Source organism: Magnusiomyces paraingens (genome assembly GCF_902498895.1).
Source record: "Magnusiomyces paraingens strain CBS 517.90 genome assembly, contig: contig3, whole genome shotgun sequence".
In the NCBI taxonomy this organism is placed as follows: domain Eukaryota; kingdom Fungi; phylum Ascomycota; class Dipodascomycetes; order Dipodascales; family Dipodascaceae; genus Magnusiomyces; species Magnusiomyces paraingens.
In genome coordinates this window covers 4,104,913-4,119,693 of record NW_022474069.1, presented here as the reverse complement: position 1 = coordinate 4,119,693, position 14,781 = coordinate 4,104,913, and the positions used below count along the sequence as shown (strand labels likewise).

General features: G+C 38.6%; 2 protein-coding genes across 2 annotated transcripts; both read right to left on the bottom strand.

Moving 5' to 3' along the window:
- Nucleotides 1-2,876: 2,876 nt before the first annotated feature.
- On the bottom strand, nt 2,877-4,541 carry SAPINGB_P004566 (uncharacterized protein; the record flags this gene model as incomplete). Its single annotated transcript, XM_031999281.1, has 1 exon — nt 2,877-4,541. One exon carries the CDS (start codon nt 4,539-4,541, stop codon nt 2,877-2,879), a length of 1,665 nt encoding a protein of 554 aa, XP_031855172.1.
- Nucleotides 4,542-8,363: 3,822 nt separating this feature from the next.
- SAPINGB_P004565 (uncharacterized protein) lies at nt 8,364-13,241 on the bottom strand (the record flags this gene model as incomplete). The annotated part of the gene is made up of 3 exons (XM_031999280.1): nt 8,364-12,646; nt 12,707-12,796; nt 12,860-13,241. The coding sequence occupies 3 exons, from the start codon at nt 13,239-13,241 to the stop codon at nt 8,364-8,366; spliced, it is 4,755 nt and encodes a 1,584-aa protein (XP_031855171.1).
- Nucleotides 13,242-14,781: the final 1,540 nt, after the last annotated feature.

The following is a 14,781-nucleotide window of genomic DNA, read 5'->3' as shown; positions in this document are numbered from 1 at the left end:
ACAGCGTGTTTTGGAGCCGTATGGAATTTAAATGGTTTGTTGATTGGCTTAAAAAAAAAAAGAATTAAAAATAAATAAACAAATAAATAACCTTAAAGTGCCGACGCTTCCTCTCCACATATAGAAAAGATGAAAAATATAAAATAAAATAAAATAAAATAAAAATGACTTCATAGCAATAAATTATGACATATCAATTCCACCCATAACAGTAAATTTTTTTTTTATATATATTAAGGATCTTAACTTCTTGTTCATGGAAGTTGGTATTTTATATACGATGAAAGTGGGCAAACTTGTACTTTAAAGTCCAGTCACGGGCAAAGGTTTTCCCGAAATCCTCTATTGGTTTGTTTGTTTATTTGTTTATTTATTTATTTATATTTTATCCAAGAGGGGATCAATGTTTTTTTTACTCCAAAAAAAGAATTAAAATAAATAAAGCCAATGTTTTAATTCTTCTTTTTTAACTTCTTTGTTTTGAACTATATATTTATTATTCATTGGTGATATTAAATCTTCTTATTTAGACTGGATTTTTAAATTCTGAAATTTTTCTTTCAAAACCTATATTAAATAGTTTTCTAACACAACATTCAATTCTCCCAAAAAAAACTTTTTCTTATACCTCTCATATATATATATATATATAAACAGTTGGAAGTTGGTTGAAAAATAAAAATTCAAACTTTTATAAATATTTCTAATTCAATAACTTACCAATCCACCTTTCTCTCTCGTCCAACTCTTTTCCCCTTGTTTCTTGTGTTTATCAAAAAAAAAAAAAAAGAATGGAACTTAACCAAACAAGAAAATAAAAAAATACAAAATATGCACTTGGTCGTATCACTCTGTAATATTCTCAACTTTCCTTTCTTTTCTTTCATACTCCAAAAAAAAAAAAAAAATTCCATTAATATATTCAAATCTAATAGGAAATTATATATAGTTTCATCTTGTTTACTTTTTTTCCATGCGCTTAGGTAACCTATATTACCCACTATTTTTGGATTTTCTTTTTTTTTTTTTTTTTCTTTTACATTCGCTATGATATCTTCATTTTTTATCTGATTATAATTATAATCAATCTAGACAGCCTGCCACCATGCTATATACTCTATAACATTATTAACTATCCTAAATAGTATTCTTGGCTTTCCATTAGTTTCATTTCAAATTACTTTGAAATGTAAAAATATATAAAATCAAAAGTGTTATTAAACTAAAAGTTGGTGCAAATTGTTGGTTTGTTTGTTTGTTTGTTTATATTCAATGGTTATTGAAATATATATTTAACATTAAAATCAAATCTATCTTTTTTGCTTCTATTATGAATTTTCTGTTTTTATAACAAACTTTAAATTTGAATTCAACATTGTATCTCCAACAAAACGAAAAATAATTCTTGATGTCAACTTACGAGAAATAAGTTAAGGAGTCAAAGACTAAACCTTCCCCACTTATCTTCACATATCTTCAACAACACTATAATTGTATTTTTTAATTCATAAATACATAAATTTATCTTACAATCTCTTCTAAACTAATTAAACTGTTTGAGAGAGTCGACAAATCCATCTTTCTAAATATCCACCCATTTCAACCCTTTTCTTTCTTGTTCTAGCAAATAAAAATTAACCAACATCTGTCAAATTGTTTATAGATAGTTACCCAAACAGCGATGATTATTTTTTATTTTAAATTATCTTTTAAAATTATCACATTTTAAAGAAATGTTTGTTTGTTTGTTTTTATTCAAGGGTTATAGAACTATATAACATCAGCATCTGCGCTATCCTTTTATTGTCTGACTATGTGACTTGCCGGTTTTCATTTGTACCTTTTTAGTACGGGTGGTTTCTGTTCTGTGCGTCTCCGGTAGCCCGGAAGATGGGCCCTGATGCCAGCTTACGAGGAACAGGGAGAACCAGTCTGTCGGTCCCAAAACCTTCCCAACCCATTTCCACTTATCTTCACGGACGCCCATGTATTTCTTAATCTCTTCCGCCAGAGATACGGCCCGCAATCACCTGCAGGCTATTTAGACTGTACGGAAGAGTCGGCATTCCTGTAACCAGGGTAGCCTATGGTTTTCAATCTAGGTGTATACTCCCGTACACATCCTCAGGAAAAGGGGGTATTCTGGGAATCGAACCCAGTATCTTCCGCTATCGAACGAACGTGTTACCCTTTACACCATCCAGCCCTTTTTCCCCTTTTAAAGAAATTTTATAAATGGTTTTTTACATATGTCACTTTTCAAAGCTTATATACGAGCTTATTCAAAACACTTTAACAAATATCCGATATAGTGTAACGGCTAGCACGGTTCGCTTTCACCGAGCAGTTCGGGGTTCGATTCCCCGTATCGGAGTTTTCTTTTTTTTTGACTTGACATTTTTTTAGAAAGATGTCAAGAATCAGTTTTTTTTTTTTTTAAACTGTTATTTATTCAATTTTTTTTTCTTTTTTTTTTTTTTAGACTTCGTTTTAAACTATTCATTCTCTTTCATATGAATTTGAAATTAATCTTTTATAATAGCTTGTTTGTTCCCATTTATAAATATCATCCACTATTAACGTTTGGAACATCGCATCTTGTTATGACTGAGACCTGGAGAAAGGATCAGAAACATCAAAAAGGAATTTTAAATCTTGTCAATTTCTCATTCACTAATTTTTTAAAAAAAAAATTGTTCTTCATTGTTTCAACATAAATATATATATATTTTTTTCTTGAAATAATAAATATTTTCATCACATATAATAAATATAGCCTTAAATAATTGTCAACTCTTGTGGATAATAAAAAAAAAAAATACTAATAAAGGGGTAGTAGCGCGCCAATTCACCCCTCCTTTGCTCCTTCCTTTTCTTTAATGGTAAAACGCCTTGCCAATAGAAGACAGAGACAGACTCTTTCCTCCAGAGCAACTTTTTGCTGTCAAGACTCTCAAGCTTCCACTATACGAGCAGCTATAAATCGATCTACCGGATGGAACGATATAACTTCCAGAAATCGACCAACTCGTGCTTCCACTCGAAACAACCTGCAACTGGCCGCTACTGTTGATGATAACTATACCATTTGAAATCGAGGGAGAGCTTGCATAACAAATTCCATTGCGAATGGTGCTGTAGAAAACAACAGATCCGGAAACTGGGGTCGTGCACAAAAGTCCATTCGTCATAACATAAATTGTGTTGGAGGTCGTCGTCGTCGTAGTGGTTGTGGTGCCTCCAGTGGAACCCGTGGAACCCGTAGAACCCGTGGAACCCGTGGAACCCGTGGAACCTGTAGTTGAGCCTGTGGAGCCTGTGGAGCCTGTGGAGCCTGTGGAGCCTGTAGATCCAGTAGAGCCTGTGGTCGAACCTGTGGAGCCTGTTGAGCCTGTGGAGCCTGTGGTCGAGCCTGTGGAGCCTGTGGAGCCCGTGGAGCCCGTAGATCCTGTAGAGCCCGTAGATCCTGTAGAACCAGTATTTGAACCTGTTGACCCAGTTAACCCAGTTGAGCCTGTGGATCCCGTAGATCCTGTTGAACCTGAATTGTTTGTCGAACCAGTCGATCCAGACGACCCGGTAGATCCAGTATTTCCTGTGTTTCCTGTGTTTCCTGTGTTTCCACTTGTATAGGTTGTCTGAACGCTATTGGAACTGCTATAACTCTTAGTGTAAGAATACGTGTTGCCGCTAGAAGCACTGCCTCCAGTTCCTGACCCGCCAGTGCCTCCAGTACCAGAACCACCAGAACCACCGGTGCCGGAACCGCCGGTGCTACCAGTGCCGGAACTGGAACCTCCAGTCCCTGAACCTCCAGACCCTCCAGTTCCTGAACCACCGGATCCACCAGTCCCTGACCCCCCAGTAGTCCCGGATGACCCACAAGACGAGCTGCCAGAACCACAAGTCCCTGAAGTACTACCGGTACTACCGCTAGTGGTTCCAGACATAGAGCCACTAGAAGTACCACCAGTAGTTCCGCCAGTAGTTCCAGACGAAGTGCCGCTGGTAGTGCCACCAGTAGTGCTGCCAGAAGTACCGCCAGTTGTACCACCGGAAGTCCCCCCAGAACTTGTTCCTGAAGTCGTTCCAGAAGTGGTGCCTCCAGTCGATCCTCCACATGAAGAACTACCCGAACCACAACTACCACTAGAAGTCCCCGTGAGTTTTACTCCAGAGGAACCTCCCAAAATACCAATAGTCCCGGTAACCAATGTAGTCCCAGAGCTCTTGTTATTCCTGCGCTTGGCAAGCTTCCACTTACTGGACTTGCTGCTGCTGCTTTTACCAGAACTGCAGCTGGAACATGAGCAGCTGCTAGAGCTGCAAGATGAAGAGCCTTTAGATGAAGAGCCCTTGATTGCAGAAAGTTTGGAACTAATAAGTGAGCTAATGATTCCAAAACCAGCAAAGGGATGAGCTTCAGCATGAGCCTCGGGGTCAGCATTGGCAATTGCCTCCGCATTAGCCTCAGCTTCAGCAACTGGAGCTGCCAAAGTGTAAGATGCGTATAAAGCAATCAAAATATTAGAGAACTTCATTTTTTAAGTATAATAAAAGGATTATGAATAGACTTGATTGAAAAGGAATGTATGGGCTTTTTTAAAAGAACAATAAGATAAATTTTCAAAGGAGTAAATAAAGAAAAGAATAAGCAAAATCAAAAACAAACCAGCTGATTTATTGATGAAAAAAAGAAGATAGAAATTTCTTATTGAAACCGGGAAATCAGTTTTCTTTTATATTCTTTTTTTTAAACAAATCCCTCGTGATATTCTTATTAGTCATTCTTTTTTCTTTTCTTAAAACGAAATGCATCAAGTATAGAGTTCTTCTGGTTCTTTGCACAAGCTCTTTAGTTTACTATCGTTTCAAAATAAAAGATAACATCAAGCTCTAAGGCGATCATGCACCATTGTCAATTGGCATAAATTGAATACAGACTGCAGAAGTGGGGAGTAAAGTAATAGGAGAAACGGAAAGATTCCGAGTTGCTGTCTAAGAAATTTGAATGATTTTTAATTTTTTTAATGGAAACTTTTTGTGCAAGTATTTGTTTGGTCTTTTGTTTTCCTTTATTAATTGTATGGCAAAACTATCATTCTCTTGAATTAATTCAGTGCCATAATCCTATCGGAAATGTGTTATTAGAGTCTTGCCTTTGCAGCTTCTACAATGAATCTAAACAAACCAAAAATTCTGCTTTTAAAATCTTTTCTCTAAACTTATTCAAATTATTCACACAACCCTCCAATTCCTTTCAATTCAATCAGTAAATATTTCATATTTTGAATACTTCTTCAAGTTCTTGTTCTTTTTAAATTAACCTTTCATTTTTTTTGCGAAATTTTAGCTCCCGTATTAGAAACACTTAATTGTGAAATAAAAATCTGCCTAAAAGCAGTTTTTTTTTTTTCTTAATCATTTTTTTGTTTCATTTAACCTAATCTTCTTTTTTAATAAATCTCTAAATGACTTGAATTTCCTCTTTTTCTCTTTTTTTCATTTTAAACATATAAAAACTTTGATTATTTTCTTTAAGTTCAGGACCCTTTTTCCCACTATAAAAATTGCGGAAACATATTTGCCCTTGAGTATGAAATTCTATTATTTGGTTGTCCCTTTTTTTTCCTTTAAACTTTTTATTTACCTCATCTGTAATTATGCATAAATTCAAAGCTCTAGCCCCAGTGGCGCCTTAGATCTTTTTTTTTTCCATCTGTTTGCTTTTTTTAAATTTCTTCAAACAATTTGATTTTCCCCAAAATGCGCCACTCCTATTAACATTTGACATTTTCTAGCTTTCAACCTAAAGCTTGGACGTTATGGTTTTCACGTAAATAATAAAGTTTTTATGATGATCTTTTTTTTTCATTCCATCCACTTGCTGTTTGCTTTCTTCTTTTTTTAGATGTCCATCTGAACCGAGTTTGATTCATAGCTTAACTCGCTTTTAAACATTATTACAATCTGAGCTTTCTACGTTCTCTCATGTCTTTGCATATTGTCGGTATATAAGCACAAAATGCGTTCCTGGTCCCTACCGTCGTACCTGCCTGAATTTTTCTAAGCTAAGCTATGCTGGTTCTAGTAAAATGTGTCATTGTAGGTTTTTTAAAATAATTTGATTTAATAGACTCTTTTTTCCTCCCATTTTAACAATTTAACTTTTTTTTTCCTTTTTATTTATCAAGCTCAATTGTCAACCCAGTCAATATCTTCCTTTTTTGATAATGTTTCATACATTTCTTTTATACTACCTCGATTTACTTGTAGGAATGGTGTGGGGAAAGGGGGAATCTTCTAACTGGCATAATGGTTTGTGAATCATTTTGGAAATTTTTTACTCTATTTTCTGTACATTTACCAGCCAATGTAACTAACAATACATACAGCTATATTAGAAACACTTTTCTTTTTTACATTTCCTGCGATCCTATGAAAAAAAACTGTACTATATTTTTATTCAGATATTGGCAAGTAGCCAAGCAGAGCTTCTAAATGCTGTTAAGAGATCTTCCCTTTGCCAAGGTACAAAGATGGGTGTATCCGCATCACTAGTCGTGATTGCGTAGACATCATGGTCTCTCTTTTTATTTATTGTGTTAAAATAAGCTTAAATTTATTTTATTTTAAAGTAGTACAACAATAACTATTGTTCCTTCTCTTCTTTTTTTTTTCTTTTTTATTTTTTTTTTTTTTGTATTCCGTAGGTTTTTTAATTACGGCGCTTTGGAAAAATACACTGTCGAACAAAAAAAGTACTTACGTAGACCATTAGAAATTAAGCCAAGATGAGAATACGTAACTCATCTGCCTAGTTTATAATTTAAAAGTAAAATGAAGGCAAAAAAAATAAATAAAATACATAAAAAGTCTTTAAGAAAACGCAATCAAACAGTTGTGTGGGCTTTTAAAACAAATCAGGAATTATAAGGATATGGGAATTGGTTTTTTTTTAAGCATAATTGACTATTGAATTTTCTTAAGGAAACCAAATGTTAAAAAAAAAAGAAAAAAAACTGGGTCTACTTGATATTTCACTTACAATCGAAAATTGGGATTGATCAGAAGAATTTTTTTAGAAATCTTTGTGGGTGCTTAGGTTAAAACAGTCCTGGTGCACGCCAAGTATGAATGAATGATACCGGGAACATTTTTTCTTTTTCTTTTTTTTAGCAGTTTGTAAATTCCGGTGTCAAGTATTTTCAAAAGAAACAAAATATGACCATTAGTTATTATATTGAGCAATTATACAAAAAGAAAAACTCATTAATGCTGGTTGGAATAAGTCAGATGCTTTGAAAAGTTAGGGAATGAGAGTACTTGTAAGAATATATATGCTGACTTGGAAATAGTTTCATGAAAACATCTGTATATGCAAGTATTCAATTCCTTATGAAAATAAATCAATCAGAAAAATCAATACCCAATTTGAATTTGCTTTTTTTATATTGCTTTTTTTTTCATTTTACAAATCAGATATCATAATATCTGAAATGAAAATTATCATTTTAAAAGAAAAAAAAAGAACGGCAATATATGAAAGTTTTTTTTTTCAATTATGTGAATTGAGGATATTAATTAAGTTTTTTCAAAAAAAGTATATATGGCTTCAATATTATACTGTTAAATTCCGACTTAGAAACAAGACCAAATGATTAGGAAAGCTTTCCCAAGTTTAAAGTAGTCAAATATTAAATCTAGAATTTTTTTAATGTAATCTCAAATTTGTTTTTTTTTTTTTTTGTATCTTTAATTCTTTTTTTTTCTTTTTTTTTTGGTAGCAATTGAAATCAGGTTTCTTATTCTCTTTAGTATTTCTCTCTGGCTGATCCATGTTTGTAACCAAATCCCCAGAAATGGGCATCATATGGGTTTAGGGTTACTTTTTAAAAAGGATCTTATATAAGGGTTGGGGTTAAGAAAAAATAGCCGTGCATAAAAAAAGTTGCCCCAATACGGTAACTATTTTTCAAAAAAAATAACTCTTAAATCTTTTGAATCTATTAAATCTATTAAATCTTACAAAGGCAGAAGAATCTATTGATTTTTTTTAGAGAAAAATTAATTAATAAAAGGTATGTGAATGAAATTCCTTTTTTTTTTTTACCAAAACTTGGAAATATTTATATAAATTTCACAACGCCTAGGTTTTGTCAACCTTGTGTAGGTGTGGACTCAGACTTGGACTGGGCCAGGTCTCAAGATCAGAACTTTTCATTTAGTGGTTTGCTTTTTAATTTATTTTTATCTGTATAAAGTTAAATTTATAATTTTTTTTTATTTTTATTTCTTTATAATTATTTTTTTTAATAAAAAAAAAAAAAAAAAAAGGTCGAGATTTTCATAGTTAACCATATTTACTGGGGATGATTGGCGACCTTGCGCAACGTGGTGCCGCGCTGAATGGCCTCCAGCAGCCCGCTTCCCGCAAAATCAGGCATTGAAGGTTTATCACTGCTATCACCAAGCAGGGCACCTGGAGGAGGTGGTGGTGGTGCAGGTGGAGGAGGAGGAGGAGGTCCACCAGCAGCAGCAACAACGTCGGTTGGGGGAGGTGGTGGTGGCAAGATGCCGCTTGGGGGGGGAGGTGGTGGTGGAGCGGCAGCTTCAGGGAGTGGTGGAGGAGCTGGAGCTGAGAACTGGGGCTGGGTTTCTGCTACAACTGGAGGTGGTGGCGGAATTGCAGCGGGGGGTGGTGGTGGTGGTGGTGGTGGGGCCGCATTTGTGGGAGGAGGAGGGGCCGCAAAACCTGGCTGTGTGGCTTCAAATTCTGGAGTATTAGAACTCTCTGGGGTAGCATAAGTGGAATCCGAGAATGTGGGCACGGGAGCAGCAGCGGCAGGTTGTGTGGGGAACGGTTGCACAGGAGGAGCAGGAGGAATCTGTGTTGGAGCAGAAATGACTGCTGGGATTTCAGGAGCAGCTGGAGCTACGGGGGCAACCGGGACCACGGGGGCAACAGGAGCTTGAGGAACTGCGGGAACCTCAGGGAAAGCAGGCGCCACAGGAGCGGCAGGAGCGGTAGGCACCACAGGAACCACAGGAGTGGCGGGAACTTCAGGGACGGCGGGGACCACAGGAGCAGGAGCAGGAGGTGTGGGGGTAGACTGCTGGCCAGTAGGCTGAGCACCAAGAGGTCTCTGAGGAGCCATGCTGCGGAAAAGCATTGATGCAAGTTTAGAAGGGTCCGGGCCAGCACGGGCAGAAGAGCTATCTTCATCATCGGAGCTCTCCGAAGACGATTCGGCGCCCCAGCCATCATCATAAGCGCTCTGGCCGCGTTGGTTGGCACGTTGGCTGGCCGCAATGTCCTTGTCAATGCCTGGCTCAGGGGCCTTGGGGGTGGTGGAGCGAGGGTTAAAAGGAGGAGCGGCAGGAGCAGCGGGAGCGGTAGGAGCAGCGACAGGTGCAGCGACAGGTGCAGCAGGGACAGGCTCGGGAGCGTTGGGTTGTTGCTGTTGGGGCTTGAAGAAAGGATTATTGTCATGGTGAGAAGCCACAGGCGTAACAGCAGCAGTAGTAGCAGTAGCAGCAGGTGCTGCGGTATTTCTATAGAATGGGTTGCTGGTGTGAAGGTCAGAGCCAGTCTGCTCAGACAAGGAAGAGGAAGAAGTATCCGGGGTTGTTGTCGAAGTGGCCGTAGAAACAATGGTGCTTGGAGACAATGTAGCAGCGGCCGGGTGGGCAACAGCGATAGGAGCAGCACGAGCTGCTGCTGCTGCTGCTGCTGCTGCTGGTTTTTCTTCATCCGAGTCCGAGGCGTCAGCCATGAGTTTACGTTCGCGCTCCTTCATGGCCTCCATTTCGGCCTTGAGGCTGGCAAGTCTCTCTGCCTTCTTGTTAGCCTTTGCAGCCTTCTTGGCATCGCGGGCCTTCTTCTCTTCTTCAAGCTTTCGCAGTCTTTCCTCTTCCTGCTTCTTGAGTCTCTGGAGTTCCTTAAACTCTTCGTCATCAAAATCATCATCGCTAGAAGAATATTCGTCTACAGCGGCAGCAGGAGCAGGAGCAGGAGCGGCAGGGGTAGGGGTAGGGGCAAATGATCTAGGAGTTGGGGCCGCAGGTGGAGCTGGGGCAGGTGTAAAGGCAGAAGCTGCTGGTGCTGCAGGCTTGGTATGAGGAGGGGGTGGTGGAGGAGCCTTCTTCTCAGGAGCTGGAGCAGCAGCTGGAGCCACAACAGGAGCAGGCGATGGAGAAGGCGAAGGGGAAGATGTGGTTGGGGCCTGGAAAGCAGAGGCGGCCTTGTTTGGTCTGCTGATACCTAAAGCAGCAAGTTTTTCATTCATGCGACGCTCAGCCTCGGCCTTGATATATGCCGCACGCTCCGAAGCAGATCTCTTTGCGTTATTTGCTGGCGAAGAAGATGAGCCAGCGGGGAGAGAGGTGGTAGAAGATGAAGGAGAAAACGAGCTTGAAGAAACAGGAGTTGAAGACTCAAAAGAGGATCCAAAGGAAGATGAGGGTGCTGCTGTTTTATTAGCAGACCGTCTCAAAGAGTAAATGAAATCCTTAACTTCATCCTCCACACCAATAGCCTCTTCCCAACGAAGACGCTCACGGTCAGTGTGGATGTCATCTCTAGTTTCGCGCAAAGAAAGCTCGAGGTCTCTTTTAATCTGGGCAGTGCTGTCCTCAATATCTCTAAACAGCTTCTCATTAGATTCGCGTTCCTTGCGAATGTTTTCGCTTTCCTGGAAAAATTTGGTTTCAAACTCCTCGAAATTGTTGCCACCCTCAGCATCAGCTGCATTGCCTGTGACGGCGGCCAGACGGGCCTTCATAATGGCACGGTTACGAGCCTTACGGCGGTCAGCTTCTGTGATGGTACCGTTAGGGCCGGTACCAATGATGGTGGAGCCCGGGTGCTCCTTTTCAGCCTTGAGTCTAAAGAGCTCAAGCTTAAGACGAACGATTTCATCTTCAACCTTGCGCACGTCATTTGTGATTTGAGGGAGAGCATCGGCATTCTTGTTGAGTTGTCTCAAAAGCTCCTTCTTTCTCTCGTGGGGGTCACCGGAAAGAAGAGGAGCATCAGGGTTGTTGTTGATTTCCTTTTGAATATTAGTAATGCGGTGCTTGAGCTCCTCAATGACCTTCAAATCGCGCGTTTGAATATCCTGGACTGCATCGAATTCCTCCTCATCCTTTGCATCAATGGCATCCAAAATAATTTGCTTTTCATGAACAAGCTTACGAAGCTGAGCAATGGAAAGTTTTTCAGAAGAAAGATGTTTTTCAGAGTCCTCGTTAGTGCCATCGCGCTTGGAACGGTGACGAGACTTTGATACGTAGCCAAAGTCATCGTCATTGTTTTTAAATACAGTGGCATCCTTTTTGAAAGCCGGGGCCGAAGACTTGAGGGAGTGGCTCTTGAGATAACTCACAGAGTTTGGCTTAGAGGACTGCTTAAGGTAAGACTTGATGGTGTCAACGGAATCAGAAAAGTTTTGCGAGGAAGGAGGAATCAACTCAGGTGGGAGTCTTGCAGGAATGGGGTAGCCATTGAGATGACGGTAAATCAAGTGCATGGCCACTGCAAACTCATCGCGGTCAAGTTTGCCCTTGTTGCCAGGATCCGAAAGGGTCCAAATGGCCTCGAGATCGCCTCTGTTTAGACCACTTTGGCTAAAGATTGAAATTCCCATTTCACCAGTAATGAAGCCTTTACGTTCCTTGTCCCATTCAGAGAAAATACCATCGTAAATGCGCTTTTCTTCCTTGGTAATTGCCCACTCGACCTTGGCATTGCCCTGGAGCTCAGACGAAGTAAAGTTTTGGACGCCCTGTTGGGGCATGAATCTGGAGCGGAAGGCATCCATTCCAGGCAAGCCACCAGTGGGGGTGTTGATGAACCCCCACTCGCCAGGTCTACCAGTGGGCATGGCAGTCAAGGGAGCAACCTGGTATCCAGTAGCCTGAGCTTGAAGAGCGGAATAACCGGTTGTTTGAGCCTGGAGAGCAGGAGTGTAGCCTGTAGTTTGAGCCTGTAGAGCAGGAGTATAGCCTGTAGTTTGGGCTTGAAGGGCAGGAGTGTAGCCAGTAGTTTGAGGTTGAAGAGCATAACCGGTAGTTTGTGCCTGAAGGGCAGGGGCGTAGCCAGTTGTTTGGGCTGTAAGGGCAGATGAGTAGCCAGTTGTTTGGGCTGTGAGAGCAGGCGTGTAACCGGTTGTTTGTGCGGTAAGGGCAGGAGCATAGCCGGTAGTTTGAGCCTGGAGAGCCGAGGTGTATCCTGTTGCCTGGGGGGCCATGAAGCCGCCAGTTGGCTGGGCTTGGAGGCCGGTTGGCATGGCCTGTTGAAGAGACATGAGGGTGTTCAAGTTTGAAGTTGGCTGTTGGGGCAGGGGCTGGGTCTGGGTGATGGTAGAGCCAAACTGGGGGACATTGCTTGGAGCAGGAGGTGGTTTAGCATCAGGGGTACTAAAGGCAATAATGTCGACCAAGCTTGAGACTTCGTTTTTGATGTGATCGGGGAGCTTTGTAGGGAGAGGGTTACCCTTGAGGGCCAATGAGCAGAGGTACATTGCAAGAGCAAACTCTGGAAAGAGTAATTGACCGGACTTTGTGGTATCAGAAAGGATCCAAATATTGCTTAGTTTTTCAGCAGGCAAGTTAGAAAGCATCAAAATGTCTCTTGCAACAGAGCCTGTAAGAAGGGTATAATAATGTTAGTTGAATATTTAAACCATAAAGACGCGTTACATACCAGGAAGAGCTTGTTCTCCAGGCCCAATCTTTGAGCGGAAGAGAGTTTCAAAATTTCTTTGGTCTTCAGCAGTGATGAAGGAAAGTCTGACTAGAGAAAGAAGTTAGTAGATGGGTAGAAAAAAAAAAAAAAAAAAGCGCGTTTATGGCGTACCATTTGGGATCTTGAAAGAAGTGTTAGATGCCTGGGTTGAAGAAGAAGAAGAAGAGGAAGCAACGGCAGGAGTGCCTGTCAATTGGAAAGACTGGGTGGTAATCTGGGGGAGCGGAGGAACTGCAGGAGTAGCGGCCACAGTAGTGCCATAGGATTGAACATATCCTGTAGCTTGTGGTTGGATATAACCTGTGGCCTGGGGTTGGATATAGCCAGTTGCTTGAGGTTGGACGTATCCAGTAGCTTGAGGAAGGATGCCAGATTGGTAAGACTGTTGTTGCTGCTGCTGTTGCTGCTGCTGTTGCTGCTGCTGGTAGTAGTTATTTGCAGAGCCAGTTTGCTGCTGCTGCAACGGGTAGCCTTGACCTGGGTAATTATACATATTGGACTTAAAAAAAAAAAAAAAAAAAAAAAAAAAGCGGGCTTTTTTTTTGTTTTTTTTTTTCTTAAAAAGAGGCTATTTTATAAAGGTCTATTATGTTGAAATAAGTCTACAACGAGACTTTAATTGAAGAAAGAAAAAAAAAAAAAAACTTCAGTTCAATGGGATTTATATAATTGGACTTAAGTTTGGTTTATTTAATGATTAAAAAAAAAAAAGGATTGTGTTGGTTTAATAATTGTGAGGGAATATATATTAAAGAAAGAATACGTTTTTTTTAGAAATGAAGGCTTAGGTGGTGATGACAAGTTTATTATTGGGGAGTGGTGGTGAAAAAAAAAAAAATTGCAACGTGTAATTACAACTTTTTTTTTTTTTTTCTTTTTAATAACTTGTCGTATTTAGTGTACCAATTGTTAATAAACCATACAAGGCGGTACTACTGTACTTTTGCGGCTTCGGTTTTTTTCAACACAACGATATATATATTTCTACGGTATATATTGGTTCAATTATACGTGGAGATTTAAGACTTTTGAGAGTTATGGATATATAAAAGAGTTGGGATACAAACCAAAGTGGTTTATTTTTTTAAAAAAATAAAAAATAAAGATGTGAAATATCTTTTGCCGCCTACACGAGCTATTTTTTTTTTCAGCATACAATTTATTTATTAATTTATTTATTAATTTAATTAATTTAATTAATTAATAATGATGGTGGTGGCTATGGCAGAATTTATTTGAGCGTGACAAAAAAAAATCAAACTTATGGTGGTTATTTTAGTACTGTATATTGTAGGCATTCCTTTTACCTTGAAATATATAAAAAATATAAAAACAAAAAATAAAAAGACTTTATAAAGTCTTAATTAAGTCGTTTTGTATGACCTCATTAAAAAATTAAAAATAAATAATGTAACAAACAAATATAAAAGTGTTACAAATTTGTATTACAAGATTGTTTTACCAATAAATGTAACAATCATTACATTACAAAAATGTAATAAAAATGTAATAAAAAAATCTATTCTAAAAGTTCAAAGCTTGTCATCATGATGATCATCATAAGTAGGCGCAGTTAACAACTTTCTTAATCTTTGATCTTTGATAATGGATAATGTGATAGGGCTAAAAGAATTTTTTTTTTTAAAATATATAAATAAATAAAGCCAAATATATATATATATATATATTTAGATATAGATTTAGATATATATTTAGATATATAAGGTTATCATTAATTTTAGAATAATTATAAAAAAAAAAAATAATGAAATCTTACGTAGGCTTTGAATAACGTCTTTTAAAGCTAAGTATTGGCAATAAACTTATGATACAACAACAACAACAACATCCTTAATAGGGTTTCGAGTCATCCCGTTTTGCAGTCCTTCCACAAGCAGCTCATTTAACTACGTCTTCAAAGCTGACGTATATATTTACAGCGCTTTGACAGGGTTCTTTTATTATTATTATTATTATTATTATTTTTTTTTTTTTTTTTTGATCCGACATCCATAACTAGGCAGTATCAAGAC